This window comes from Callorhinchus milii, unplaced genomic scaffold (genome assembly GCF_018977255.1).
Source record: "Callorhinchus milii isolate IMCB2004 unplaced genomic scaffold, IMCB_Cmil_1.0 Scaffold3, whole genome shotgun sequence".
In the NCBI taxonomy this organism is placed as follows: domain Eukaryota; kingdom Metazoa; phylum Chordata; class Chondrichthyes; order Chimaeriformes; family Callorhinchidae; genus Callorhinchus; species Callorhinchus milii.
Genome location: NW_024704744.1, coordinates 60,666,467 through 60,681,597, shown reverse-complemented (window position 1 = coordinate 60,681,597; position 15,131 = coordinate 60,666,467). Strand labels below are relative to the sequence as shown.

The following is a 15,131-nucleotide window of genomic DNA, read 5'->3' as shown; positions in this document are numbered from 1 at the left end:
TAGGTAGTAAGACTACACAACCCAATAGTGGATTGATGTAGTACTTTATTTAAGCAGTCTGTAAGAAGGAAAATAATGTGCATCCCTATCATATACATTTATGTGTAAAAATACTAAGGATGTACAGTGTACAAAAACATTTTGTTGCAGTTTTTCAAATCCTTGTGGGTCATATACTTAAGGAAATAAACAGTTAAATCTTACTGACAGTAATACAGTTCACTAAGGTTTAGTCCCTTCTGCTTAAAATCCTTAACCATATGACTAGATCTTTATGGACCTAATGATAGAACTAGGAAGGTCAAGAACTTTCACAAATCCTAGGCTACACAGAGGCAAAATTAATTACCAGTTTAAGAATTTAAAATAAATACTTTACATTTTTCATGCTCATCTGTAATGCACTACTAGTAGCAGATACAGGAAGTTCTATTTTAGACAGTACAAATAGTAGCAGCAAAGTGTTTTACATTGAGGTGTAATATATAGACCCTGCAGTTAGTAGAGGACCTCACCTTGTCACCTTGCCAGTATACTGTAATAGCAATGCATGGCCTCAACAAGAATGGTCAACCTTGTGAAGCTGCAAATAAGGTGAATACGTGTTATAGTCATAAAAGCATTGAGATTCAAAATGCCACAGGAATGTGACAGTAAATGGATTAGTGTGTAAAGCAAAGCTGAAGAATCTTCACAAAAAGGGATGGCCTGTTTGCCCAAAGATGGTTGCAGTACAAGAGGGCATACTCAGTAAAGGTCAGTGCAAACTGAATCCCCGAAGATCTAGACTTTGCACAGTAAGTATCTGAAAATTGGTAAGATAGGCAAAGCACAAATCTTCCTATGGATTGACAGGTTGAATAACCTTGTACAAAAAAAAAACAAATAAAAAGAGACTAGCACTGTAAAATTTTATCAAACACCATTACCTCTAGACTTCCAGTAAGAACTGTTCAGTGGCGTAGAACTTCTCTGATACATACAATCATTACTACTAAAAATAAATACTACAGCTGTTTAACGTCTGTACATTCAAAACACTGGGGGGAAAAAAAAAGCTAATCCACAAGTTTACAGGCAAACATTACTGTTCACCAACCTAAGTTGGGCAACACAAATATTCTACCCACATAAATTTGGTGAAAAGCATAAGTCTCTTAACATTATGCCTGTCTACATTCTTCAGCCATCATAAAACATATACAGGCAGAGGTGCAGAGTATCCATGAAAGTCATAAAAAAAAATTCTGCGATTGCACTTGATAAATCTATAATTTGTCTGCTGTACTGGCAAAAACCAAGTCTTCAGCTACATGGGTTGGTACTTTCATTGAAAATGTTGACAGGGATTGAGTCCTGGCAACTGCTCACAAGTCCCCATCAAGCCAGCTGTTAACCACACTCATTTCTTCAGTGATATGTCTAACAGAAACTTGCATACCTGTCATATATCACAAACCAATTCTTGCTATGACCAGCAGAAATGAATACAACAAAAGGAACACAAATCTCATTAGTTACTTAAAATTCATCTGGGTTTTTTGTCATCATTATTATGAAATTTTGTCAAATGCTTTCTTCAGCTTCTATTAAAACTTGGTTTCATTTACAGGCTGAAATGCATAAATGCTGCATCATGTACAATACATCCTATTAGGACTTCATATGTTTAAAAATACTCTTTGCAGTACAATTATGTCAAAATAGTAGGAGGTAACAGCTTGAATCCTCAGACTGACATTTAGATTCATGCAAAACATTCAACTCGAAATGATTCCTGAAGATGCCCTGCGTCTGAAATCAAGTATAGTTCAAACTCCTATACTGTTCAGGAATGATTTCAAGTGATACACCATGATGACAGTTGAGCAGCAAAAAACAAAATAACCACTCTATTCTCTTCCACTGGCAGAGTATGAGAACTGGGGGAAGTGTGGCCTCCTCTCATTGTCCATGCAATCCATGCCGTCCTCATCATCTGTAAACAAATGAAATCAGAAAGCTTGTAACAGACACTCAAATCCAGATAAGATTCATTTATGACCGTTCACTGTATAATTTAAATCTTAACAGTTTACAGTGTTGCTGTCCCTATCATTGGATATCCCATTGCAATGATTAATCAGGTAAATAGAATCATAGAATCTTACAGCACAGAATGAGGCCATTTGTCCCATCGTGCCTGTGTCGGCTCTGTGGAAGAGATATCCAATGAATCCCATTCCCCCACAAGTAGAATTAATTAACCTCCAAACTACTGCATTCATTTTCCCACATAATGCTGTACATCAAATAGGAATTTATTTTAGCAATAGATAAGTATTGGCAAAACTTAGTCAATTATATTATAAAGTAAAATGTAAAACCAACAATTTCATCATGAAGAGAACTCCGCACATTTCATCCTTCCATCTAATTTGTCAACAACAACAAAATTACACTGTATAGCGCTGTTCACATCAGTAGGACGTCGCAATGCGCTGGACAGTCAAGAGTTTCAGACCCGAGCTGGGGGTTGGGTTTGGGGAGGGTGGAGGCCAGTGGGGGGATGCAGGGTGATCGAAAGCACGGTCGAAGAGTTTTTGGTCAAACCAAAATATCCGATATTTGTACATTTTTATTTTGGTCACACCAAAATATCCAATATTTGTACTCATGAGAACATTGATGCAGAAACACGAGCTTTTAAAAGCAAAACCAATACATAAATAAAAGGATTATAGGTTGTGTTGAACCTTTCAAAAACTATGAATCATATTTCATACTGGATCTTTCATCTTCCATATTAGACATTTAGCACAGTACATGTACAATCAAGAATTAAGCACTTCACAAACTAATTATTGGACATGTATAAAAGCGTTGCAATGCTCACAATAGGCAAATATGTTTAAGCATGACTTCTGTATAAATAATGCATTTATACAAATTGTAAGAAATAAAACTCTTAATCGGTTAATCAAGTCAGCACCTTAGGTCAGTTTTCAGATATTTTTATGTACTCAAAAAAATTTGTACAGAATGTTTTGATACAATCCTTCAAAAGGAAGCTTTGAAACAATAGGCAATGAGGTTAAAAATAGCTTGTGTCCTTCCTTTGACTTCTTGTGTTGCATCATTTCAGATTTGCTCTTTCTTCTCAGTGGCTGGAACTCAGTGAAATGCTGCTCTCAGCTGAACATGTGTGTCCGTTACGGCACAGTTTGGCTTCACTCTAAAAAGTAAGGAATGATCACCTTTACCTCAATGTGGAAGGCAACATTTGTAATTGGGTTGGTAAATATATTTATAAGTTTATGGAATATATATTTTACCTCTTTGTGAAATTCAGGTCGCGGACGGTGGAGTATAGTATTCGTGTATTCGTAAATCTTCCTACATGCATCGTATAGTGTAAAAGTGATACGCAAAAAGCATAAATTGGAGTACATTACATTGCATAAGCAACTTTATAAAAAGCATCACCTGATCTTCTGTCTATTTCTCCAAAGCACTGACTGTAATAAACATTACTGTTTTGCCAATGATGCTGTCACGTCTAAAAGCAGCCGTTGCCTGGTGTACATCACATTGTGCTCGTAGCAGGTACTGTAGTTTGTTAAGATGAAGAAATGCAGTGTAAAAATATAATCCTGATTTTGGAGAGGCTGGATCGGACAAAGAAACTCCTCTTGGTGTAGTAGCGAGTGTCTTCAGGTAGATTCTGTATCATAACAGAACTTGCAAAGTGAATAATGATAAGGCAATATACGTTATCTCACAAATAGGCAATTTTTATACTGAGTGGGATGCTCTCTCTGAAGTGCAGTTGCCCTTAGCATAACAGCAATGAATCATCCACACAAAGTTGCTGAGATGGAAAATGTGCAGACTGAAATGTTTTAAGCAGGTGATCCAGTAGCAGACGATCATGGCCCCTGTCCTTGGCATTGTTGTTGAAGCACCAGAACTTCATTAAAAACCTGGAACAGAATATTGGTTTCCCCAAGAGGGGCATGGAAATGAATTGGCTGCTGGACCAATATAAATGAATTCTTGGTTTCCTCTGTAGAGCAAATCAGAGCTGAAAAAATAGGTCATCCTTAACCCAGGACCTGGGCCTCCAGTGAACTGATTGCTTCCAATTAGTCTCCTTCCACTGACAGATTGAGTAACATGAAAGCCACTTATTCTCACTGTCTGTGCACAATGAGAGTGATTCTTCACTTTATTTCTTCAATTTTTAACATAAGTTTTATACATCCTTCATAAGTACCCTCACATTTATCATCTATTTGGGAGAAAAAGATTCTTCCACGTGCCACTGCCGACATGATAAACACTAGATCCTGTCCCTAACAGTATTCTTTGAAGCCAGGTAACAAACACAGAGGACATTTTACCATATGTAATGCATATTAATGCAGTTAGTTTGTTCATTTTAATTTTTTCACCTTCATACGGTCTCTATAACACTTACCAAATGAGAAAATGAGCCAGTTAGGTACTGTCAACGTTGCTCTCTAGTCAGACAGCAGGAAGTGAAGAGCAGCTTGGAGTGACTGGCCTCAGATTTCCCCTTAACACCATTGCTGGTTCTGGGAACTCACCATTTCACTACACTGCATCAAGGTACCAGAGCTCGATAATTGAACAATTATTTAATAACATTTATTCAACTGATTTAAAACAAAAATATATTTCCACAATTGGCTACCAACACCAATGTGGAATCCTGTAGCTCAGTGGTTAGAGCACTCGCTTTGCAAGCGAGAGACCTGAGTTCAATTCCAGGCAGGGCGAAACCTTGGGCAAGTTTCCTTACTCCACACAGAGCCTAATAATAATCCCTCCAAAACCAAAAACAATAATAAATTGGTCATTTTCAATCTATGACTGTTTGTGGGACATTGCTGTGCGCAATTGGCTGCCGCGTTCGCCCACAAATATACAGTCAATTCACTTTACAGTGTGTTCTGTGAAGCGCTTTGGGACGTCCTCCCGACGTGAAAAGCGCTTTTTCAAATGCAAGTATTATTATTATTAATACATTTTATATAGCACCTTTCTTACATTTAATATTTATTTTTAATACACAGTCACTCCAGTTTACAATATATTCAGTGAAGCGCTTTGGGACATCTCAACCATGTGATAAGGCGCTGTATCAAATGCAAGGATTCTGATTATTATTCATGTCAGGAGGACGTCTCACAGAGCTTCACAGGATTACTGTAAAGTGGAGTGACTATTTTTGTGACTGAAGGTAGCAGCTAATTTGTGCACAGCAATATCTCACAAACACTCATGAAGTGAATCACCAATTTTATTTGGAGGGAATATTGACTAGGACACCTTTTTGATTAGTGCCATGGGATCTTTAATGTCCACCTGGACAGGCAGATAGGACCTCAGTTTAAAATCTCATCTGAAGAACAGCATCTCCAACATAGCAGCGCTCCCTCAGCAGTGCACTGGAGTGTCAACTTAGACTGAGTTCCGACATAGGGCTTGAACCCACAACCTTCTGACTCATTGGCAATTGAGTAATTCAAGAGGCAACTAGAAAATAAAAATGAGTATTAAGAAAGGAACTGAAACTGGAAAATTAAATTAATAAAATTAGAGAGTGATTTAATGATACAGGAAACAGTGGTGCAATACTGTTTTTTTCTGAAAATTTCTATGCATTACAACTTTCTCAGCTGCTTCTTCCAGTTCACAGAGCCAGTGTTGTTCAACTCTCACCTCTCTTTAAGCATTTCATCTGGTTCTTGACCGAAAATTCTTTCCTCCATATGCACATCACCTACCTCTGGCGTGATCTGACCCGCAATGCAACCAAAATTCTCTTTCACGCCTATGTCACTTCCACACTTGATTTCTCCAACACCCTGTTTTTTGCCCTCCCCAACTCAAACATTTTACAAGCTCCAGATCAACCAGAAATCTGCAGCCCGCATTCTCTCCTGTACCAGGTTCTGCAAGCCCTTCACCCCCATCCTTACCAGGATCCACTAGCTCCCCAGTGGATTGACTTTAATATTCTTGTTCTAATCTTCAAATGCCTCTACACCCTTACCCAATCCCTACTTCTATGATCTTTAGTTCTATCCCTATCCATTCCGTCCAACCCATGCTTGCTTCCTGTTCCCACCTCCCCCACCCACCATTGAACAGCGGCTTTCAGCCCACTGTGTGGAATTCTCTCCCTAATTCTGGCATCTTATATTTGCTTTCAAATTCCACCTAAAACTTCTCTCTTGTCCCATTTTCCTCTTTCCCACCCCCCTCAATGCCCATCTTGCGTAGGGTCCTTCTGCGCCTGGAATATAGGTAGATTTGCTGAGCTCAACATAGACAATGCTCATACAACTTTTTTTCAAAATACATTTCTAATTGGTCACCTTACTCGGATAACAATAATCAAAACAATCCAAAATAGACATCTCCTGTAAACATGGGAAACAGTTAATTCAGAATTTAAAAAATGCATCTTTTTGGTAGGTTTCATTAAGACTGAATTGTCTACAAAAGCAATGCTCTTGCCAGTGCAGACCTTGGCTGGCTTTACAGTCAAATTAGCAGCAGCAAAAAAAAACAGGTTGCTGCCATCTTAGCTCCCATATGCATGTTTAACAGAACATGCATTCAATCAGCCATCTATTCTCATCACAGTGAAATGAAGCACAGCAAAGGCCTTGTACAACGTGTTGGGTTTACATTGTTTCAAAATGTTCTTTATTCCATCTTACTGCTTTAATAGAACTTTGATTGAAAGCAAATCCCATTAATACTTACTCTGATGTAAAAGTTAAATATATAACATTGAGTCTAAATCTTAAATAATAATCCTTGTATTTGATTTAGCCACTTAACATGTTGTTGAAATGTCTCAAAAGTGCTTCACAGGATGGCACTGTAAAGTATAGTGATTGCGTACTTGCAGGCAATCACAGCAACCAATTTGCGCATAACAGTGTCCTACTAACAGCCGTGAAATGATTGATCAGTTTTATAGGCAGAGTATGTGGTAGTCAAGGTTTTCACAACCATGGCAATATCCTTTGTTTACCCATTCATTTGTTGGTGAAATAACCCATAGTACAAATAAAGGTAGTTTCACAAACAGGAAATAGCTCCTCTTAACAGTCAGACCTACGAGTCAAACCATTTTACTTCTCACTGCATTTTATTGAAGTGAATACAATTTAAAAATTTCACATATTTGAACAATAACTTTTAAAAATACTTGAACAATTATCATTGCATTTCGTCAAAGACTCTCTGAAGGTCAGTGAAAACATCAGTTCATCTTCATTTTTTTTCCCCCATCACTCCACAAAGACAGTATCAATTTGATTTCAAAACCCAAAAAAAACATTTACAGTGCAGTTCAGAAACCAATATTCTGAGGCAAATAGCACCATTCAGATTTAGAGTGTCATTCTGTCACACTCTCTTACTTTGCATGTTTACTTACATTTTTCAGGGGGAGTTATTGTAATGGTCTGAGCTGTAAATTCTTCATCAAAATATCGAGTATCTGTCTCCGATGACACCTGAGGCTTGAAAGGAGGTAAAAGCTGTAAGAGTGGAAAAGCAAAATTATAACTACATAGTGAAAATAAAGGGATGTTCAGAGTGGTAGACATCTGCACTATTCAAATCTATTGTGCCTTTTCAAAGCATGCTTATTACACATACCAAGACACTCTGGTATTAATTATAAACCAATTCTTGTTAGACAGCAGCAAGCATCTTCTCAGAATGAAGCTCAATTTTTAAATCACTGCACAATAGCATAACTACCTGATTAGCCAAAAGAACAAAGATTTATCAAATGCAAGAATTATTATTATTACAGTGCAGGTGAAGCTGTAGTTTTAGCAATTAGTAGGACAATCTAACACCCAACCAACAGTATACAGAAATGACATATAAAAAGGGAGGATTGCATAGTTATCATAGTTAGGAAAGTCCTAAGAAAACACAAATGCTGTCTCCTCCTTAATCACTGCAACTACTGTCTGAGAATCCAGATTTATTCCAGGTCTCGGGTCAAGGATCTATGTTAGCATTGGAATCATTTAGGATAATCTCTTAAAATTCAATTGATCTACCAGAAATGTTTCCCGAGTATATTTTAAAATAGTTTCCTCTACACATCAGTTTTAGTAACGAGTAAGGTTTAATTACTTCTTTTAAAATAATTAGATGAAATGTCTTTGCCATTGGTTGGTTTCATTTTATCACTAATCCAATAAATCTAGGCTAGAATCCAGTTAATGAAATGGTGGTGCTTCCAAATTGTAGCAAATCCCATCTAAATTATAGTGAAGAAACATTACAAAGCCGTGGCTGTCAAATTCATAAAATTTCCACCAGCACTATAATGAGGCTGTGATAGCTGTTTAACTGTCCATTAGCCACTTTCCTGAATGCCACAGCATGTGAAGCTACACTGGTGGCAACCTAATGACTCGGATATTGGCCATTTTAGCACGAGAGCTAGCTGGCGCTCGGGAAGCAAGTGATCCAGCTATGCACAAGTGTAGTTAGTGGGGTCCACAACGCAACCGGGCTATAAGTGAATCAGAGCTGTACAGGAATAATTATAACAGGACTGAATGGTTCCACCTTTGTTCTTCTCTGTTTAATGAAGGCAATAATCTGTATACTGGACACAGCATTTCTCTGGCATCTCATATTAATGGCTATCTGTGATGTGTGAGGGTAGACGCTGAATGTCAAGAGATTATTTGTCCATTAGGTCATCCCAGTTAAGCTCCATCTTATCTTCCCTTAACATCAAAACAAACTCTTTCCAACAGGGCTAACTGGATACTAAAAACAAAAGAGTACACTGGCTAACCTTCTGCCTCTCCCCCCTAAGCCAGGGTCACTGAGTTCACTCCTCTTACCCACGTTGAGTTAACAACAACAAGATTACATTTGTATAGCGCCTTTCATGTCGGGAGGATGTCCCAAGTACCTGGAGAACCTATAAAGGCACTAAAGAGACTAAAATAACAAGAGATCCAAAAATACTTTCCACTCCAGCGTTCCCTCCACTCAGCCGGCTCCGGCTTGCTCCACGTCCCCCAACCCACTCACCCCAACATTGGCAGGAGAGCCTTCAGCCACTCTGTTCCCAACCTCTGGAATTCCATCCCCTAATCACTCCGCCTCGCCCCCTCCTTAGCTTCCTTCAAGTCCCGCCTCAAGACCCTCCTCCTCGACTATGCCATTGGCCACCCACCTTCCCCTCCCTTACCCCCACCAACCCCAGCTCGGGTCTGAAATGCTGTACTCTGTCCAGCGCCTTCCTGACGTGAAAGGCGCTATACAAATGTAATCTTGTTGTTTTTGTTGTTGTTGTTGTTGCAAAGAAGAACGCAGAGAGAAACAGGAACTGGTTACAGCGCTCAATGGTAGGAGCAAGTTCTCTAGTCAGTTAAGTAATAATTCTGCTTTTTGCGTTACTTTTCTCTGTTTACGTGCTTTATGTGCCATAGTATTGAGTATTTTTAAAATAATGTTAAATCCCTGCGACAACAACAAATGTGTAAAACCAGGGATCCGTTATGCTCATCAACAGTCAACAACTTATGTGTTATTATTCTACCCCAAGCCACCACTACAATAGCCAAGGAGGGAATCAAATGCACAATCCAATCATGCCACAAAGAGAAGCACATTGAATATAAACTGTTGTAGAAAAAAAGGATCATTCAATGGAATGCAAATTATTTGGTCTCCATACAGCTTGCACCATATTGTTTCCACCCCATCATGTATTTTTATTTCCTCACCACCAAAAAACAATCACATTCTCAGGATGTTGAACTCTATTCTTTTGTACCAGCTGTTCACTAACTTTGTTTGACACAGTGATCTGCTAAACTGAAACCAGGGTCCCTGCCCAATCGAAGTTGCTGGGTCTCTAGAGGGATGAGGACTCAGATGCAATAATGATAAAGAAAATACTGCAAATGCTGAGAATCCATTGCAGATTAGTCAGAATCCGGAAGGAAAATTAAGATGATGTTTTAGGCGTGATTGTATATTGTACCTAAAACAACTTAAGATTTCCACTGATTGTCCTGCAGTGGACTGACTGCCAGCATGTCTAGGGTCAGCTTTAGAGCTATTCTCCCAACAAATAGTTCAAAGCAGAACTACGTGAAACACCATATGTGCCATTGAACTGCCAAATGCTTTTCTTGGTAAGAATTTCCCTTTACAATCATGGGTTTTGAAACCTACAGCAATAAAGAGAATTTAATTGTAGGGCAGTGGATTTTAAAAAACTCACTTCGTTACCTTAATTAAAAAAAGTCACCTGAAAAAGTTCTGACCTTACAGGAAATATTTAAATTCTAATGGTATTTCTAGCTCCATACAGCCATGATAGTCTAACTCCATATTCACCAAGCAGTGATGTAGCTATTAACACCTATAGGCTGTCAACAAGCAAGTTCATGAAGTCCAATACAAATTGTAATTGTACTTAAAACATTATGCCACTGTGTATATCTTTAGTAAAAACATTATAAAATGGATCCCCATTGGGTCTTGAGATGGACAGGTTCATGTTTTGAATCTAGAATTAGCAATTTGAAAAACTTTAATTATGAGAGTTGATACACTGAGATCAAGTGCTCTGTGACTCAGAAGCTACAGTGCAATCTCATTAGAAGGTGGTTCTCAGGGCCCATAACATCCTAATCCACTTTATAACAATAGACAATTTCATTGCACATGAGCACAACTGACTGGTTTACGTCCTGTAGACCATGTTAAAAAAGGGACAACTTCCAGGTTATCTAGTCTTTGTTGATGTCACTTAAGCAGGGTCTCCTTGGAGCTGAACTGGCTCTAAGGTGACATGCCCGGCAACAGAATGCTGGAATTGAGCCCTGTGGCGGTCTCCAATGTCCGGTTCCTGAGCCGGGCAGGTCCGCAGTATTCCAGGGCACCGCTGATGACAGCAGACCCAGCCTGGCTCATCAGCAGGACCTGGAAGGACAGACCAGTCTGACCCAAAAAAAGTAATTGATGTCACTTCCTGTCTGCTGGGCAAGCAGAGTTCACAGGAAAGGACACCAGCGATGACCTAATGACCTGGGAGTCAGTTATTTTAGAGACAGAAAGAGAGCGGTCAGGCCGCCTACATGTACAGTGAATAAGGTCCACATCTCAACAGTGTTTTAACCTAATCAGTGCTAAAGGAAGCAGGTTACAATGGAGCTGTACTGTAGCTTATGGCTCCTTACGGGCTACCCAATGGAAAATATTTGCTTCAATTTAATATTCTCTTTACTGTTTTCAATAATACTATTATTACTATTTTCAATATAGAAATATTACACCTGTTATAGTATCAATTTCAAATGAAATTGATGCCATGTTAGGCTTTACTGCAGTTTCACAAATTGAATTAGAAGACACCATAAAATTCAACTAACATTAGAATGAACACATTTACACACTTTTAGAGGTAAACCCAAATAAGTTGCTCCCTGCTCCAGCACAATTAGAGCACAACTAGAGCATAACAAGCATAAGTGAGTTTTAAAATACATGAGGTGCATTGTTCTGCCATCGTGATCCATCCCATTTTGTTGACAAGCTGAAAACCGAGTAAGCTCATGCGCAGTTGGCAAATTTTAGGGTCAAGCGACACTGGAGCTTAAACTGGCGGCTGCAGGGTTTCAAAGACAGCCTCTTAAAAACAACAGTACCAGACAGCTCTTTTCTTCTGGAAAACTACAGGAATTAGAGGGAGATGGGAAGAAATTAATTATGTGCAACACTTTAATACACCGTCTCAAGTTTAAAATACAGATTTTGGTGTGTAGGGAAGTTGCATGAAACGTTAGAGATATTCAGTGTCCAGTTTCACATTTGTTCCTTGGTTAGTTCTAATTGTAAAAAGATGACAAACTAGTTCAAAACGTAACTGTCTAATTTTGCAATGATTTGCTGGCCTTTCAGGGCACCTATGACTTCTAACAGGTGAGATAAATGCTGCATCAGCACTAATTCCGATACTGAAATAGTTCTCTATACAATGCAAAGAAAATCTATAGCTCTTCAGTCAGCTAAGCAATATACTACAGCTTCCAGGTAGGAGCTATAATTGTTTTTTCTAACTGAATTTTCTCCATTTAAAACTAAACAATTTATCAGATATAACAAGTATACATATTTAATGAATTGTAAAAAACTGACTAAAGGTCATAATTTGTAATAAAATTATTGATAACTAATATGTTAAATATATGCATATAATACACTTTTCACTTAATTGTTCCAACAGATAATGGGAGTGACTAGGTTGAGGTTCCTCCCATATTTCAATTGACAAAAGTCAATTGAAAACAAGTGAAGTAACTTTGACAAATTTACATGGGTTTAAAAGGCTGTTGTTTATATTAGGGGTCAATACCTGTCGGAATTAAAAATGTTCAGTTGTTTAGAGCAGGGATTTTAACCAATAAATCATTCTTTTTAATTGCGGATGAATGATACCTAATCTGGCCAATCCTGGTTGTCAAGATCAAAAAGGTGATTCAAATGCACTAACCTTTTTGTCATAAACATCCTGCCAGTTAATTCCAGTAAAAAAGCTGTGTTGCATGATGTCCTTTGCGTCTTCTGGACCTCCACCAAGCCTAATAATAGAACAAAAAGGAATTTTTAATGCCTGCATAATGTCAAACAATTCTAATTCGTTTGCTACTTTAAAAAATACTTTGGTTAACATCTGCATAGTGACAAATAATGGGCATGTTCTCGCTATCTGACTAAATAGTGATGCTGTATAATTGAAACTCGTCAAAATTAAAACATCAGTGTAATTGGACAGTTATACCAGTAAGTTCAATTTAGGCACAGAATATTTTCTCGCTGTATGGCAATTTTATCTTCAAGTCATTCACCAACTTGCAGCTGAGGGGACAGGCAGACAACCTGCTCGAAGCCCTACATCTCAGCCAGTCAGGTTGTGCTGGGGAAGTGTACAGCAGTGGCCAGAGGATGAGACTCCATCTGATATTCCCTTCCCCTGTGGGAAGGCATCTGGACCCTGCTTACGGCCTCCTATAGAAGTGAGATAAAGATTAGCATAGAGAGTGGGTGAACTCAAATCTGTGCTCTGATGTGTTGCACCACAAGTGCACTTTCTCTTTAAAAATAGCTTCAATTTCACATTCTGGTTTGCATTTCAGTTAAGACTGCGTTCTTATTTTTAGAATAAGATTTTTAGAATTCAAAACCACCGGTAAGGCAGGATATTGTGCAGCGGTTTGCTGTGAATTGGCAAGACAATAATTCACTCATAGTAAACTTGTGGCTTTTGCAGGGCCATCATCAAAGATGCTGAGAAAATTAATTCAAGATAGTTACTGTGCAACTGTTAAAAGTCAGCGTGGAATAGAATTGCCAGCTGCCTGAGAGCAGCTCACCCTGTGCTTCGGGACGTCCTCCCGACGTGAAAGGCGCTCTATAAATGTAATTTTGTTGTTGTTGCGCTTGAACTCACAAATTTTTAATCCACCACTGAGTCAGACTGACACACAAAAGTATTAGGAAAAAAACTTTATGTAGAGAGTTTTGGAATATGGAATTTTATGCCACAAACTGTTGTTAAACCAAGATTTAAACAGCAATTGTCCATATTCCCAGAAGTGTTGGTAACACCTTCAGTTACTAACAGCATAAAAAACATCTCGATTACTCATGCGTGTTACTGTTTAAGAATTTAAAATTAATCATCTTTCAATAGAGAATCATGCAATTTCTATTTGTCAAGCATGCATTCGTAGAAGAATACTTCAAGGTATTATTTTCTATACGGGGTATGCAAATCATCCAAACAACAACAACAACAACTTGGATTTATATAATGCCCTCCATGCCGGACGGCGTCTCAGAGCGCTTTACAGTAACAGGTCCCGGGACTGAGCCAGGGGGAGGAAGGTGACCAAAGGCGCGGTCGAAAAGAAAGGTCTTCAGCAGAAACCTAAAAATGGGAAGGGAGGGGGCGAGGCGAAGGGAGTGAGGAAGGGAATTCCAGAGCCTCGGGGCATAGTGGCTGAAGGCACGGCCGCCGAGGGTGGAGCGGAGGACTCGGGGGATGAGGAGGAGGCCAGACCCAGAGGAATGAAGGCAACGGGTACTGTTTTGAGGAGAGAGGAGGTCAGACAGGTAGGGGGTGCAGAGGAGTGCAGGGACTTGAATACAAGGGTGAGGATCTTGAAGTCGATCCTCTCTGGGACAGGCAGCCGGTGCAGTCTGGCAAGGACCGGGGTGATCAGGGAGCGGAGTTTCGTGCGGGTGAGAACGCGGGCGGCAGAGGTGTGAATGATTTGGATTTTATGGATGGTAGTGGATGGGAGGAGGGCATTGGAGTAGTCCAGCCGAGAGGTGACAAAGGCATGGACCAGGGTTTCAGCAGCTTTTAGGGAGAGATATTGGCGGAGACGGGCGATGCGTCAGAGGTGGTAGAAGGCAGTGCTGGTGAGGGACCGGATGTGGGGGAGGAAGGATAATTGGGAGTCGAACCTGACGCCTAGGTTGCGTACGGGTTCGGAGAGTTTTAGAGGTAGGTCGGATAGGTGGAGGAGGTGAGAGCCGTGAGATTTTAGACATTAACGAGAGCCGAAGAGTATGGCTTCCGTCTAGTCAACGTTCAGCTGAAGGAAGTTTGCGCTCATCCAGCCCCTGAGATCTGACAGGCAGTCTGACAGAACATCAGGGGACTGGGGGTCGCAAAGAGAGGTGAAAAAATAGAGTTGGATGTTGTCCACATACATGTGGAAATGTCCCCCATAATAATAATAATAATAATCCTTGCATTTGATATAGCGCTTTTCACATCGGAAGGACATCCCAAAGCGCTTCACAGAACACACTGTAAAGTGAATTGACTGTATATTTGTGGGCGAACGCGGCAGCCAATTGCGCACAGCAATGTCCCACAAACAGTCGTAGATTGAAAATGACCAATTTATTATTGGTTTTGGTTTTGGAGGGATTATTATTAGGCTCTGTGTGGAGTAAGGAAACTTGCCCAAGGTTTCGCCCTCTGCCTGGAATTGAACTCAGGTCTCTCACTTGCAAAGCGAGTGCTCTAACCACTGAGC

General features: G+C 39.5%; 1 protein-coding gene across 7 annotated transcripts in view; it reads right to left on the bottom strand.

Moving 5' to 3' along the window:
• The window catches only part of LOC103181750 (RAC-gamma serine/threonine-protein kinase), a 141,032-nt gene continuing 125,901 nt past the window's right edge, over positions 1–15,131 (bottom strand). For 6 of the 7 annotated variants that reach the window (XM_042333650.1, XM_042333652.1, XM_042333651.1 and 3 more), the window contains 3 exons: positions 12,572–12,659; positions 7,463–7,565; positions 1–1,978 (listed from right to left, as the gene is read on the bottom strand). In XM_042333650.1, coding sequence (XP_042189584.1) covers positions 1,893–1,978; positions 7,463–7,565; positions 12,572–12,659 — 277 coding nt within the window. In that variant the 3' untranslated portion in view covers positions 1–1,892. Of the gene's footprint in view, positions 1,979–7,462; positions 7,566–11,726; positions 11,752–12,571; positions 12,660–15,131 lie in introns of all 7 variants that reach the window. The other variant, XM_042333653.1, reaches the window with a different exon arrangement.